At 35.1% G+C, this 15,543-nt stretch overlaps 2 protein-coding genes across 4 annotated transcripts; both read right to left on the bottom strand.

Annotated features, from left to right (window-relative positions):
* Positions 1-249: 249 nt before the first annotated feature.
* Positions 250-3,525, bottom strand: LOC142505816 (PHD finger protein ING2-like). 3 transcript variants are annotated; one of them, XM_075618928.1, is made up of 8 exons: positions 3,348-3,525; positions 3,061-3,168; positions 2,898-2,969; positions 2,550-2,758; positions 1,587-1,650; positions 872-1,128; positions 761-799; positions 250-540 (listed from the first exon to the last, which is right to left on the bottom strand). In XM_075618928.1, exons 2-8 carry the CDS (start codon positions 3,104-3,106, stop codon positions 436-438), a joined length of 792 nt encoding a protein of 263 aa, XP_075475043.1. In that variant the 5' UTR covers positions 3,107-3,168; positions 3,348-3,525; the 3' UTR covers positions 250-435. The 3 variants fall into 3 exon arrangements, with proteins under 3 accessions (XP_075475043.1, XP_075475044.1, XP_075475042.1); XM_075618929.1 differs by having other exon boundaries at positions 3,061-3,156; positions 3,348-3,524; XM_075618927.1 differs by having other exon boundaries at positions 3,061-3,150; positions 3,348-3,524.
* Positions 3,526-4,527: 1,002 nt separating this feature from the next.
* Positions 4,528-7,392, bottom strand: LOC142505819 (metal tolerance protein 4-like). The gene is made up of 7 exons (XM_075618932.1): positions 7,023-7,392; positions 6,621-6,793; positions 6,317-6,515; positions 6,036-6,214; positions 5,806-5,956; positions 4,988-5,121; positions 4,528-4,884 (listed from the first exon to the last, which is right to left on the bottom strand). The coding sequence occupies exons 1-7, from the start codon at positions 7,216-7,218 to the stop codon at positions 4,705-4,707; spliced, it is 1,212 nt and encodes a 403-aa protein (XP_075475047.1). The 5' UTR covers positions 7,219-7,392; the 3' UTR covers positions 4,528-4,704.
* Positions 7,393-15,543: the final 8,151 nt, after the last annotated feature.

Below are 15,543 nucleotides of genomic sequence, written 5' to 3'. Positions count from 1 at the left end.
TTGTTTAAAAGTTACGACCACGAGGTATATAATAATGAAATTTCAAGAAGAATCAGCAACAAATTTTATTTTTTTAATTTTCTTATAATTTAATTTATTTAATATAAATAAAATAAATACTTAATTTAATAGTGTGAAAAATAATCTTGTCGATCTATTAATTTTTTACTTTCTAAAATTATATATTTATTCATATATCCCCCTTTTTTTTTTTTATCAGAACACAGTTTTAAAAAAATTAAAATCAAGTTGTTCAAAGAAATTTTGGATAAAAATCTACAGGATTTCAAGAAATTGGTCTTGTTGGTATACAAGATATTAGAATGAGTTTTTCTTCAGAGAAAATAAAACCTTTGAGCTTTCTATCGACAATTTTGTACGAGGAAGACAATCCCTTTATGACACCAGCAAACAGCAGTTACCGATGAAATAACTTCAGTGTGGTAATAGCCTGCAGGTTGGGCAGAACCACTTCCCTTTAAATCTCGTCTCTGGAGTGAGGCCGACGCAGGCGTAATGAAACCATTCACCCCCTTGGCACTGTCAACAAAAACAAAGCAAGTCCATCTCAGTAAATTACACCAAAAGAAAATATCTGAAATGTTGCACTATTGCTGGAAGCTGCCAACCTCTTCTGTCCGCCATTCAAGAATTCTTATACCCATTTTGAAAATTAAATGATGCAACCAGGAAGGAATAAAGACTAATTTTTGTTCAAGTTCAGGGAAAAGAGAAGAAAAAGAAGGGAAAATGAACTTACATTTTCATTGTCACAAGCAATCATATCACCAAAAGAAACCTGCACAACAACATTGTGTTAATTCTGAAGCCGCGGACTCAAACTAGAAATTGGGGAAACGGAAGTCAGGACCTGATGACAAACACAGTAAGTAGGTTCATTTGGATCAATGGGTTGATCAAGCTCAACCGGAGAAGCAAATTCTTTCTTAAGGCTGCCAGGAGGTGGCATGAGCTCCAAATCTCTATTGCGCTCCCTGTCCCAATCCTTTTCCCTGTAATCAATCCTTTTTGATTGAGGAGTTCCAAAGAGCGACCTACGCTTCTCATTTTTAGGAACTAAAGGCAATGGAGGAAGCACAGCCAATTCATCTGGTGCTATTTTACCTTCTGCAAAAATTATCATGGACATGATCCATCATCAATTACAACCATTTTGGTAGGCTATACTAGAAACAGGCCTGTCGGCTAACTAGCTCACACCGACCTTGTTAGGCCCAGAAACTATACACACACAGCAAAACATAAGCCCACACAATTTGTTGATCCATAAAGGGCTGGCATTACCGTCGGGAAATAAGCATTCAAAAAAATACTTTCTAGACCATTTATTAGAAATGTGATTATCTAGCTGTTTTCCAAGCAATACACTACATCAAAATCCGCATCAAAGAAGTTGTCAAACCTAGAAATTCATGACAAAAAATATCATGGGATCTTGGAAATCCACGATAAAGAACTTGTCGAACTTTTACAAGCCACAGGGCCCCAACTAAATTTACTAGAAAAATTATTATCTAGCTGATTTCCAAACTAGAAACACACTATTTAAAAATCCCTAGGAGTACCTTGTTTAAGATCTTCCGCAAAGTTGTTCAGATCCTCATCAAGACGTTTTATGTGGCTGTCAATCTGATGGATAGTCGCAAAGAATCAAAATTATCACCTTCCCTAATATATATAGACATGGCCACAAAAGATAGCACGCTAAATCCTTCCGTCACCACACAAAACAAAATAACAAGAAGCCAAAGAAAAGCATCTCTTTCCACAGTGTCCAAACATGGGAACAAGACAAAGTGTTAGAAAAACATAAAGAAGTAAAAAAAAAGGAAATTCCAGCCAAATTGCCAAAGCTTGTTGAAAAGTTACGTTGATGTACAAGCAGTGTTGACCGAAAAATGCAGTTAAACATCAAACACTTCTCAAATGTTTTCTGAGCAAGTTCAATTCATTTCTAAGTAACATCCTCCTCCCTGAGAAAATAAAAAATCAAATGACCGATTCAAGGTTGCAGTTGAACTATAAACTCATTATCTACAAAGCAGAACAAAAATTGGGGACTTCTGAACAAGCAGCCATAATTTAAATTTCAACCGACACATTTATACATTCAAAAGAAGACATATCAACAACAACAGGACTTGTGGGGGAGGGAAGGAGGCACTGGAATTGGATCAGACCATTTCTAAATTCAGTATGAAATCTTTGGGATGTGCAGTGGGTAATCAGTGTGGAAGAGTAAATAATCGGTGTGTAAGAGTAAAATGCATATTCCATAGAACCGACCTTGTCGAACAGACAAAACACTTAACAAGCACCATTAACTGATCTAAAAGGTTTGTTATCATCAAAATAAAAGGTGAAATATTTCAGCTGACAGGATAAAAGAACAGATTCAGACACAACTACTTTGCAAGTCAATTAAAATATTGAACGCAGATAATAATAAAAATGAAAGGCAAAGAAACATTTCGCGTGATACTATAGTAATCAATGCAACAGCAGCAAAGATACATCGAAGGGCTTACAAGATCATGAGCTTGTCGGGCCAGTAAAACCTTCTCAGTACAGAGGCTGAGGGCGTTGTCCTGGTTAGCCTCAATCTCCTTTCGAAGCTTTTCCAACATCTCATCCTCATCCTCCTCTTCCACCTCCTTGTTTTTCCTCCACATAGAGTTCACCTGGGATGCCAACCCCAGAGAGTACTTGGTCTGTTGCCTCGTGTGATTTATCATAGCTTCATTAATAACATTCCGATGCAGGGGAAACGTTAGTCATTTTTCATATCAAAAGTTTGAGTACAGCAACATTAACCATCGATCATGCAACAGAAAGCAAACAGTAACAAATACTACATCAGATAATAGCGGCTAAACCTTGGGACCGCTCATCAAGTTCTCGAATGGTGTTCAGAAGTCTCTGCAACTCCCCCGGGAGCGTGCTAGAATCTTTCATTACATACCCAAAATACGACAAGTAATCAATATCACCCGCTATAGTTTAATCAACACTGAAATTATATAGCAATGAAAAGCTCACACTCTACATAGTCGTCTACAAAAACTCCCGTCCTCGCAATAGCCATCTCTTCAAAAAAGATTGTTTCGATAGCTAACCAAATCGCTTCTTCTGCAGCTTAACAGCACACTGAAATGAGGCAGATACAAAGAGAATGGAGAACATCTAGCCAAATATAGAACTTGACCAAATTTTAAACTTCCGAGATGACAATTGAGCTACACGTGTTTCAAATTTCACTTACCATAAAACTAGGAATTTTCTTATTTGAAAATTACAGCAAGATATTATAAAAATAAGACAATTACTTCGAAATCTGATCTTGATTCATCTAGCACCTGGGGCTTCGAAGTTGGAGACTTTCGCAAGGAGGAGGACGACGAATCAACTGCCGGAGTTGCAGGATATTCGGTGGCACGTTTGATTTCTAGGGCTTGGAAGCTGGAGCAAGAACGCATGTGCCAAAATTGATTTGAGATTTTTGTAAAAAAATTATTCTTAAACATTTTATTATTTACGTCAGTCTATTAGAGGAGCCGGAGTTTCTAACCGCGGTGCCCTGTATTGAAAAACTATTTACAATCTTAAAAGGACTAAAATACTACCCTCCATAGTGAAATTTCTATTATTTTTTTGTTAAAACTTTTTTTCCCCTTCTGAGTTATCTTCAGACTTCAACCACATTGAAATTAATGTCTTTCGAATATGTCTCTTTTAAGACGATTTTACGAATCTTTATCTGTGAGTTGGGTCACCCTACTAATATTCACAATAAAAAATAATAATCTTAACATAAAAGATAATATTTTTTCATGGATGACTCAAATAAGATATTCGTCTCACAAAATACGACTCATGAGACCGTCTCACACAAGTTTTTGTCATGTCTTCGTGGGAAAAAAAGGGTAAAGTAAATCGCATATTTCTATAGGATATTTTGACATACCAAAAATCCAAATTGAATGGGGAATTTTTTTTATTAAGATAAATTACAATTAAGAAAATATTAAAAGAAATAATAATTAAAAAAATAAAAGGTAATTTAGAGGTAGCCAAAGAGGCTTCACCAAAAACAAAAAAATTCATTAAAATCTATATTTCATATTATTAAAGTCGAGGGAATTTAGAGTAATTGATTTTTATGTCATGTCTAAATTTTAAAATATTAAAAATAGTTTACTCGAATACGAATATTAATGTAATTTTACTATGTTCATTAAAAAAATAAAAAATAAGATTATAGTTTTTTTATATGTTTCTTTACGATTGTTTATTTTTCAACATATGAACACGATACATAAATTAGAAACATAGGTTCATCGATATTTGTTTGACTACTATTTTGATATATAATCAGCTCAACTTTTTTTTTTTTTTGCCTATTCTTAATTTTTCGAGGGTATAGAATATGTGTTTCTTGGTAAAATATTGTGTCGGATTAAGATGTTTTAGTAGAAGAAACATGATAGCAATTCAAAGGACCATGCATGCTGATCATGAAATCAGTTGAAGTGTTGATAAACAACAGAGAAAGCACAATTCAAAGCATCCCGCGGTCCTAAAAACATGTAAATTTCTGCTCGTTTTTCACAACGCTGGATGTTACCAGGACTTGAGAAGAAGAAGAAGAAGAAGAAGAAGAAGAAGAAGCGCAAAAACTGCAAGTCAGGAGTCATTGTTTGGGAGTTTACTGAGAATTGTATGTTCAGGCTTGTGATCACATTCGTAATCCAAATGGACAAAAGCCCTTTCGACTTCGGCAAGTTCTTCAATCTTTATCTGCAGTGATTCTCCGATGGCATGAGCTTCCTTTAATGGCAGATCCTCTGGAAGCTCAATGTCCACCTGCTCCCCATTTGAATGCATATGAGTAAGCCGTGCATTATTTCACGAAAGAATATATAATATTTTATGGATGAAGCCAAACAGAACAAACTGCTCAACTTACCTCCACAAAGTAAAGAACACCAAAGGTGTAAGCACGGACAGTGTCCACACGTTTTATTTGAGGATCGTGTCTCAATACAAGATAGGTAAGTTTCTGCAGCACTTCAGTGGGAGCTGATTGTCCCACCAATGAAACTACAAAAAAGGATCCAACCATAACAAAATAGCCAAAAATGAGCAATAAACTCAGAAGAATTTTTACAAGAACCGAAATCCATAGTGTACAAGTCCGGTTATAAATTTTCTAGCGATTCAATTAGTCTTATACTTAAATGGCAGAGATTCTTAATATAGATCATTAAGAAGTTTGTTAAAATTAAATAGCTACATCGAACATTTTCCATTAGCTTGATGGTTTGGGACAGATTAGTTTCAATATAGTGCCAGAGCCATAAGCTCACAAGTTCGAAATAATGGACTAAGTTGGTCTTGAGAAGTAATTTCCGAGTCTATGTAGCTCAATACCTGACCAAAATTCAGGCATGTGTGCATCATATGTTTATTTTGGACAAAAATTCCCCAATCTTCAACACAGATGTACGATGCCATATTAGCATGTCAAAACTATTATTGGCCCAACTCTCATAAGCTTAAACTTTTTAAAAAAAGGTCTTTAACTAACTTCAGTATTCATCACCGCGAAAACTTGAATGAAACCTGCCGTGTGTATCTGGAAACTTGTCATGCATACCTAAAACCTCGAATGGAATTTGTCTTCTTAAAATGGAAGGTGGTAATAGTAATATACTAATATGGTTGAGTTAATTCTTTGCAAACAGAACGGTGTGTGTGATATGTAAATGTATATAAAGAAGAAACCTGCATTTTCCAGAACAGTTCCAGACCAATTGATGATGGTGTAAAGAGCCAGAAAAATAGCACCAATAGGATCGATCCACCAATAAAACTTATCTCCAAAGACCGCAGCAATCAACCCCACCACATTTGTCACCACATCAAAGTAATGGTCCTAAGTTGGTCATGTATATCATTCTATTTAGTGAAATAACTTTCATCTTTAAAACTCATTAATTGGTGTGAGAGTGGACCTTGGCATAGGCTCTAACAATATTGTTTTTAGACCTTCTGCAGTAAATCCAAAGAACCAGTTTAACTCCGGTAGCAGTAAGCATGATGACATACAACCAGAGCAGTTGATTTGAACTCATCTTTTCTGTAGGTTTTTCTTGAATTAGCTGTTCTAGAGCCTGCATCAGCACCTGAAATCCTGAAAAATTATTTAAAAAGAATAAAAACCCTCCATATACATGTTCCTCTGCAGAATATGAAGCCATAAATGCTTTAAAAGAACACCTCTGTTTATACCCACCAAGAGTTGCCATTATAGCAGCAAAGATGATAATGCCTACTGGTTGAACTCTCAATTTCCCAATAGGATATTTGTAGATGTTGATGTTTTTCATTGACAAGTGGGTAATCCAAAGGATTCCTCCAGCCATAAGATCGAGCAAAGAATCCAGCGTTGAGGCTGCAATGGCCAACGACCCACTTTTTAAAGTAGCAAAAATCTGTGGAAAAAAAAAAATTGAATATGTTATATAACATATATAAATTCGGTGGTGGAAAAGGCAATATTACAAAATCAATGATCATCGTCAATTACAATTAATTACTTTAAACCCAAGTAGCAAGACGTTGGCCCAGTTAGAAATGTTCATCGCCCTTTCATGTTCCGCCAGTTCTTGAAGTTCCAGCTCTTCATCCATGGCATTAGATGAATGTAGGGAGTCAACTTCTTCAAAGGACTTCAAGGTTGCGAATTGCCTTTCATAGTACTCTTTCTCGCCTGAAATATAAGCAACTTATGCAGATCCATACAGATATATTGATCTATAAATGATATATACCACTACGAACATGTTCTTTCTCAGCGGAAAATCTGCCGGCTATAAAGCTCAAATTCGTTTCAGAAAGAAGAACGTACATTTTTCTACGAATTCGGAAGAATCCACACACACGCAAAAAAACAGAGTAATCTAAAGAAATGAATTAAGATATAAGCGTGGCGTGAGTACCTTTAGCTAAGGCGGGTGTTTTGGAGAAGTCGACATGAAATGGGGATTCGGGATCAAGGCCCGACTTCACCTTTTCGGGCAATTTGGACAAGAAATCACATCTCAGAGTGTTGATTGAATATCTACTCTTTTGATGCTTCAACAACGTTTCTGCGGGTTCTTGGTTACTGGACAACAATGGCGTCTCCGCATCCATTGTATAGATTCTAAAGGAGCCGGACCTGTCCTGAAAACGATCTCAGAATTCAGAACACACTGGATCCCATTCAACAAGAAGAAAGGCCGGCTTGGAAAAATCTTGGGAAACTAATCTACCAATTCAACTTCTCTTTCTACCCGCCGAAACATGTGATTTAGCTCCTCGTTAACAAGGGCTCCACCTTCTCTAATTATTTTATTACTGTGGAATATTATCATTATCATTATAATTGATTTGAAGGGATAATAATAACTTTCTATATGAGGTAGGTTTCTTGAGATACGGTTTCACGAATCTTTATTTATGAGACGGTCAACAATATCGATATTCACAATAAAAAGTAATACTTTTAGCATAAAAATTAATACTCCTACCGATATTCACAATAAAAAGTAATATTCTTAGCATAAAAAGTAATATTTTTTCATGGATGACCCAAATAAGATATATGTCTCACAAAATACGACTCGTGAGACCGTCTCACACAAGTTTTTGCCTTCTTTTTATTGTGAAATTTCTTCGCATTTTATCTATTTTTATGTAAATAAACAATAAATAATAAATTAATTTACTTTATTTTCTTTTTTATTTAAAAAAAAAAGTTAATACAAAGATATATTACGTCCGAATCCGATGAATGATATTTAATTTGAAGAATATGTTTTTCGTGAGACATCTTACAGAATAGATTGACTTGGTTCATAATTAACAAGAAAAGTAATATTTTTCCGTTAGTAGAGCAAGGTCAGAGATCCGTCTCACAAAAAATTGATATTTGAAACGGTTTCACGATAACTTTTTGTGTGGTTTTAAAATAACGATTTTGTTACTAACCATATCTCTTTTATAAGATAATATGATTAACTACGAAGAAGTTTATTCAAGTTATTAATAAAAAAATAAAAAAGAGTAAGTAGACGTGGAATAAAAATATTAAAAACATACGAATAGAACTCAAAAATCTCTTCTTTTCTTATGTTATGCTGATATAACTCACGAGAATATTTTTTTATACATATATAGAAACATAGGTATTTAAGGAAATCGACAAACTTAATTATAATTTTTTTATTCACTTATTTTTATGAATTATGACTATCAAAACATTTACTAAAAGTAAAAATAATAATAACTTAAAATATATCATTATCGATTTATTATATTATAAAAATTACGTATGGGCTGTATTTGATAATTTTGGTTTGATAGGAAGAGAGAATAAGAGATGGATGCGCATGAAAAGCTGAGCCTTGGTTGGGATTGGTACAATTCGTTGGCATTGACACATTAAATCAGGGTGGATGGGATTTGTCCTTCAGCAATCAGCGTTAATGAAGGAACCTAACCCCCAAGACTTCAGATATTTGACTATATTTTAACAATTAAAAATATTTACGAAACCACGCGCAGATATACATTTATTTTATATATTTCAATTACATCTCTCGATTGCTTAATTAAAAAAATAACATTATCATGTTTAAATGATTATTTCATAACATTCTCGTGTAACTACACATGAGGTAGGTCATTTTCTTAATTACTTCTTTTGCGCAACATTATTGATCTCATTTCTAAATTTTGGAAACTTTTCTTTCAACGTTCCATTTCTTCACATATCATGTTTTAGAAAAGAAGTGATATGCATAGGAATAAAGTCGACCAAAGGGGACATTAATGCTCACAAAAATTACTTCTGTTGCGCAACATTATTGATCTCACGATAGCAATGTTGAATAGATTCAATGTATCTCTGCTTCAAAGTATCTCAAATTTAATAAAATAGTAATGATAATATAGATAGTTTTTTTTAGCAAGTGATAGTATAAATAATATAGATAATAATAATAATAATAATAATAATAAATAGACACGTGTAAGAAAAATGAAATGGAGGGTGTAACCCACGTGGACACTAGGATAGAATTGTCCTGCTTCTGACGTTAAAATATAAATTTTTTGTTTGATTAAATAACTTTATATTTAAAAATAATAATTAAAACAAAATTACAAATTAAAAATAATAACAAAATACATTGACATTTAATTAAATTTAAAAACACAATAAAAAATATACATAATAATAAAAAAAATTTAAAAATTACGCATGATTAAAAAGTGGACGAATTTCATCATGCATCTTTATGTAAACTCTAGGTTACGTTTGGTTGGAAAATAAAATTATAAAATGATTAAAAGAGAAATGATAAAAAGAATTATTGAAGTAGAAATATAATATATAATGATAAAATAATATTATTTTTGATATGATTGTTAAGAATAAGATAATTAAGAATCTTTTGATGAATAGACAGAATTGTCCATCCACTTCAGCGACGTCGGCGGTGTGGTGGCAGGCGGATGTGGTCGGCCGATGGCGACGGTGGTCGGCAATCGGCCGACAGTTAGCGGTTGTCGTCGGTGACGGAAAATGGTGGTGAGTTTGGATATAAGAGAAGGGTAAAAATTTCTTTAACCATAATCACACAAACAAACTATTAAATTCTTTTCTTTTCTTTTCTTTATATCATGTATTTAACACGTGTCATATTATTATTATCTCAAATTTTAAAACTCAATATTTTATATTCATAAATTATATGAAATTTTTATTTGATTGTAAAACTTTTATTTTGAGATTTAAAATTTTCACTTCTATTTTGGATGCATTTCTTATAAGATATTTGGAAACCTCGATATTGTGAGGATATCGTTTGGAGATTTTGAATCACAATGCTAGAACATATCTTTTGTTCATTTGGAATGAAATATTTCGTAATTTGTTGAAAGAGCTATCGCATCTTTAGTAGTTCATTTGTTATATAGTATCATGTTTTTATGTAATTTTAATTCACATGTTTTATATTTTATTAAAGAAACATGATTTATTTTTAGATATATTTGAAATTTTTATAGTGTTAAAAGTGGAAGAAGCAAGTGAGATTTTTTTTAAAATTTAAGTATAAGATTTAATGCCCAAAATAAAAGTGATAATTTTAGATTGTAAAAGTTTTATTATCAAATAAAAATTTCATATAATTTCTAAAAATATAAAATTTTGAGTTTTAAAATTTGAGAATAATAATATTAAGAAACGAAATGAATTTAATGGTTTGTTTGTGTGATCATGGTTAAAGTACCTGCAATAATAATAATAATAATAATAATATTATTATTATTATTATTATTATTATTATTATTAAATTGACACGTGTAAGAAAATGAAATGGGGTGTGACCCACCTGATATAGCGAAGGCCCAGCCGATAAATCGGAACAAAGTTGACCTGTCCATATTCGCCAGTTGGCTGGCTGCCATTAAAGAACGAGAGTGATCATAATAAATAGAGTAGTTTTGGGGTAAGACCAAAGCATATATACTCGAATTATTTAATTTGATATATATTGTGGTAAATTATGTAGAATATTACCAACTTCATCTCAATTATATAAATTTCATTTCATTTTTCAGTTATTTTAAATATATAATACAATGTTCACATTTCATTTTAATTTTAGATCTGATTGACTCGTCTCAAAAAAATAAATCATTGATATCATCTCACAAGAAACCCACTCAAAAAATTTTCATCGATCATACCAAAGTTATTAGTTAATAAAGAAGGTTTAACTTTAATAAGTACTATATGTGAATTAAATATGGATAAAATTGGAAATTTGTGTAAATATTCTCATTTCCAATGTTTTTCTAATTTGTGTGGGAAAAAAAATATATATACTATCTTATTAAGTATGAGTGGGTTATAAAAACTGCTTGAGGAGTACACTAAAATTTCTTCTCTTTTTACCCTCTTTTTCAACACCACCTATAATAATTCCAACCACGTCAATCTCACGTCTGAAATCTTTCCCAAAAATGGAAGCTCTAACCGTACCAATACATTTGAAAACTTCTCAATTTAAAAAAACCTTACGGTTAGAATTTTTAACGCAAAAAACATTTCTTTTTTCTACCATAATATTATTAATTTTTTTTTACTGAAATTAAGTTTAATTGAAAAATATATTTTTTGTCATACACAACAATATGCACAAACATTATTAAATGTTATGTTACAAGCAGCGCGTGTGTCTCGTGTACTATTATATATAAATTTTTAAGACGAATAGAGCACTTTTTATTATATAAAATGATTACCGGTTTGTTCCCACTGCTGACTCTTGGGTCAAACCATCCGCTGGTTGAATTGTTGGTTCAATTTTGATTAAAATCATATTTTTTTTTATAATTTTATAATTAATTTGGATTGAAATAAATTTAAACTAAATCTAACTCTCGAATTTTTTAAAACCCAATATCTTAGACCATCTTCAACTATATACAGTATTTTAGTTAATTTTTTTCTTCAAAATGATATAATTTATGTCAAATATATAGTTTTTTTTTTCGAACTGACCAACTCTAAACACAACTCTGAAAAGCATATAATATTGTTTTATTTACAAATGATTATTTTATTTCATATATTATTCATTTATAAATTTATTAATTATAAGAAAAATATTAAGCTTAAATTATTATAAAATTAATTTTATGCTTATGAACAATATTGAGATGTAATAGTTGTCCACGTGAATAGAACAATCGAAATATGATGTTTGAACTGATATAGTATATATAATTTAAAATATTTGAGTTTCACAATTATCATCAAATAAAATTTTTGATAAAGCGGGAAGTTTTCGATCTTACAAACAATTAAATATAACTTAATTTAATATACATTAAAATCATTAATTCAAATAAGTTTGTAAAAATGAGACTTATTAGATTAGTAAATACCACAAATGGTTTAATAAAAAATATAGAAAATAATTAAAAATTATTCAATGAAACTCTTTATTTATTAAAATTATATTTATGAAATTGAAACTTCATCAGTCTTTGTTTGCTCATACACTAATATATGGAGGAATGGATTCAAAATATTCCAGGGTGTGGTTAGAAGAAAAAGCATGGGCAGCTATCACATCAGCCACCCCATTTGCTAAACGTTGATAGTATTTGAACGATATTGACGCTGTGGTCAAGTGGCGGATTGACGCTCTGGTCAAGTGACGGAGCCAAGAATCTGGTGCGATCAAGCTAGAATTTTAAACTATAAATTTCTTTAATATTTTAAATTGATCTACCGACTAATATCAAATTTATCCAAAAATATACAAAAAATTACATAAATTTTTTTTTTTAAAAAAATGAACCACCCAGGCTAAAGCCCGAGTACAAGAGACTGTAGCTCCGTCGGCGGGATTGCACGTTTATTTCGCATCATCTTATCATCATTAAACAATCAATATAAAATATACATATTTAATTATATAAGATTAAATAATAATAAAATGATTTAATACACAACATGTCTGGAGCGGGTGGAGATTAAATGTGGATGAATAAACTTTTAAAACTATTTTTTGGAATATATGAGTTTGAAATGATTCTAAAATTAAACTCAATACTTTTAAATTTAATAGTCATTTTTTTGAACGGACGGATACAATTAGATCACATAAAAATTATTTTCAAATTGCCGAAAAGCCTGCTTGGATCTGGATAAAAATATAATCAAAAGACTAAGTTTTTAACGATGTAAATTGGATAAATGTAAATGTGGTCAAGAAAGCAACATAATAAATTTTTATGAAAGTTGGAATGTTTAATCATTTTATGTATTTCTTTTTTTTTTCGCTTAGGAATAAATTCATTATGATACTCACGGAAAATTTAGGGTCCGATTCCAGCAAGTGTCACTAGTCCAGACGCGGGTTCTGAAATTATCCTGAGCCTGAAATCACAAATAAGATCGTTAGGAGGGGGCCAGGAGGGTGTCCTGGCGTAGCCCCTCCGACGCTCAAGTCAAAGACTGAGGATATATGGGGGGAGCAGCTAAGGGTGCTGCTGAAAACGATATAATGAATTGAATGAATTAACACTCAAACCTGGTATTTATAAGAGAATACATGGGCCCTTGATGGGCCTGTCTTCCATTTGGGCTAGGGATGAGCCAGGAGTAATGAGCCCATCCCTGGGGTATCACCAGTCTCCCCCTCCCGAGTCGAACTGAATCGCAGGTTCGAAGTTCGATTAATTGTATTGTCCTCGGTTTACGGGGCGTGAGTTGTGCACTTTCTTCCTGCCGCTCGTCAGTCTCCAAAACTTTGGAAACAAATCAAGTCGCAATTCTGCTCTGCGGGGAAAGATTTGGTCTGGGCTTCCTCCCTGCAACGATCACCTCCTTACTTCATTCTCACTTCTCCCACACAAAATTTCCACTGCAATTCACCAGCTCTCTCCCGTCTAAGTCTCATCTGTATGTTAACCCTAACGTCGCTTCATCATCACCTCACCACCACCGTCGTGCACACCTTGGCCACCGCCTCGCTCGAGCCGCCGCCTGAGCCTCGCCAAACCACCACCCCACCTCGCCCGAGCCACCACCCCGGCCTGCTCGCCCCTCGCCACGCTCGCCCATGCTCTTCCTCCGCTCGGCTGCTCGCCTCGCCCCACGCCCTCGCCGAGCTGCCCTGCCCTCACCAAGTCATGCCTCGCCTGCACGCGCCTCGACAGCGAACGCTCGCCCGAGCCCCCTGCTCGCCTCTCGCCATGCTCGCCCGAGCATCCCAAGCTCGCCCTCCACCATGCTCGCCTGAGCACCCGAGCGCTCCCCTCGCCACGCTCACCCGAGCGCCCATCATCGCTCACTCGCCCGGGCGCTCACCCTGCTCGCCTCTCGTCGTGCTCGCCCGAGCAACCCGAGCTCGCATCTCGCCTTGCTGCATGCTCGCCCGTACGCACGCTCGCCCACGAGCGCTTGCCCGCAAGCCCTCGCCCTCACGCCTGCTCGCCCGCAAGTACACCAGCTCGCCCTCACGCCTGCTCGCCCCACTCCCTCTGCACGCTCGCCCGGGTCGATCCCCGTAATTTTCGCAGTGGCAAACATTGTTCGTCAACGACAAACGAAATAAAATTTTCTAACACAATATGCCCTCGTCGCCCCCATCTTCACGGTCCTCTACTAAGCTTTTGAAGGGAAATAATTTCCACTTCCCCGCGCCCTTGACTCCTCTGTTAAAATAGTCCTTAGCAGGAAAAATAAGGTTTCAACCTCTTCACCTTCTAACTCATCTGCTTGGTGATGCCTTAGTAGGAAAATAAAACTCCCACCTTATCATCTCGTAACTCCCCTTCTAAGCCGGGACTTAGCAGGAAAAATCAAACTTCAACCTCCTCACCCTCTGACTCCTCTACTAGGCTCAGCCCAAGTAGGATAATAAAACTTCAACACCCCCACCCTCTAACTCCTCTGCTAGGTGCTACCTCAGCAGGAAAATAAAACTTCAACACCCCCACCCTCTAACTCCTCTGCTAGGTGATACCTTAGCAGGAAAATAAAACTTCAACACCTCCACCCTCTAACTCCTCTGCTAGGTGATACCTTAGCAGGAAAAATAAAACTTCAACACCCCCACCCTCTAACTCTTCTGCTAGGTGATACCTTAGCAAGAAAATAAAGATTCTCCACCCTCACCCCCTAACTCCTTTGCTAGGCGATGCCTTAACAGGAAAATAAAATTTTTCTCATCCCCAACTCTGCTCCTCTGCTAGGCGATGCCTTAGCAGGAAAATAAAGATTCTCCACCCTCACCCTCTAACTCCTCTGCCAGGCGACGCCTTAGCAGGAAAATAAAAATTCTCCTCATCCCCAACTCCGCTCACCCCTTAACTCCTCTGCTAGGTGACACCTTAGCAGGAAAATAAAAATTCTCATCATCCTCAACTCTGCTCCTTTGCTAGGCGATGCCTTAGCAGAAAAATAAAGATTCTCCACCCTCACCCCCTAACTCCTCTGCTAGGCGACACCTTAGCAGGAAAATAAAAATTCTCCTCATCCCCAACTCCGCTCACCCCCTAACTCCTCTGCTAGGCGACACCTTAGCAGGAAAATAAAGATTCTCCACCCTCACCCCTAACTCCTCTGCTAGGTGACGCCATAGCAGGAAAATAAAATTCAACACGTCCACTCTCTAACTCCTCTGCTAGGCGATGCCTTAGCAGGAAAATAAAATTCAACGCCCCCACCCTCTAACTCCTCTGCTAGGTGATACCTTAGCAGGAAAATAAAATTCAACACCTCCACCCCCTTACTCCTCCGCTAGGTGATACCTTAGCCAGAAAATAAAATTCAACCCCTCCATCCTCTAACTCCTCTGCTAGGTGATACCTTAGCAGGAAAATAAAGATTCTCCACCCTCACCCCCTAACTCCTCTGCTAGGCGATTAATTGTATTGTCCTCGGTTTACGGG

The sequence above is a fragment of the Primulina tabacum genome, chromosome 10, assembly GCF_025594145.1.
Source record: "Primulina tabacum isolate GXHZ01 chromosome 10, ASM2559414v2, whole genome shotgun sequence".
NCBI classification, from domain to species: Eukaryota; Viridiplantae; Streptophyta; class Magnoliopsida; order Lamiales; family Gesneriaceae; genus Primulina; species Primulina tabacum.
This window is presented reverse-complemented; position numbering and strand designations above follow the sequence as displayed.

Excerpts from the sequence above, each read along its gene's own strand:
- LOC142505816 (XM_075618928.1), bottom strand. The coding sequence starts at position 3,106 with ATGGCTATTGCGAGGACGGGAGTTTTTGTAGACGACTATGTAGAGT. Across the intron at positions 2,970-3,060 it reads TGTAGACGACTATGTAGAGT|ATTCTAGCACGCTCCCGGGG; the intron begins GTGAGCTTTTCA and ends ATGTAATGAAAG. Across the intron at positions 541-760 it reads TTGCTTGTGACAATGAAAAT|TGCCAAGGGGGTGAATGGTT; the intron begins GTAAGTTCATTT and ends TTTTGTTGACAG.
- LOC142505819 (XM_075618932.1), bottom strand. The coding sequence starts at position 7,218 with ATGGATGCGGAGACGCCATTGTTGTCCAGTAACCAAGAACCCGCAGAA. Across the intron at positions 6,215-6,316 it reads TGCTATAATGGCAACTCTTG|GATTTCAGGTGCTGATGCAG; the intron begins GTGGGTATAAAC and ends ATAATTTTTCAG. Across the intron at positions 5,957-6,035 it reads TTGTTAGAGCCTATGCCAAG|GACCATTACTTTGATGTGGT; the intron begins GTCCACTCTCAC and ends TGACCAACTTAG.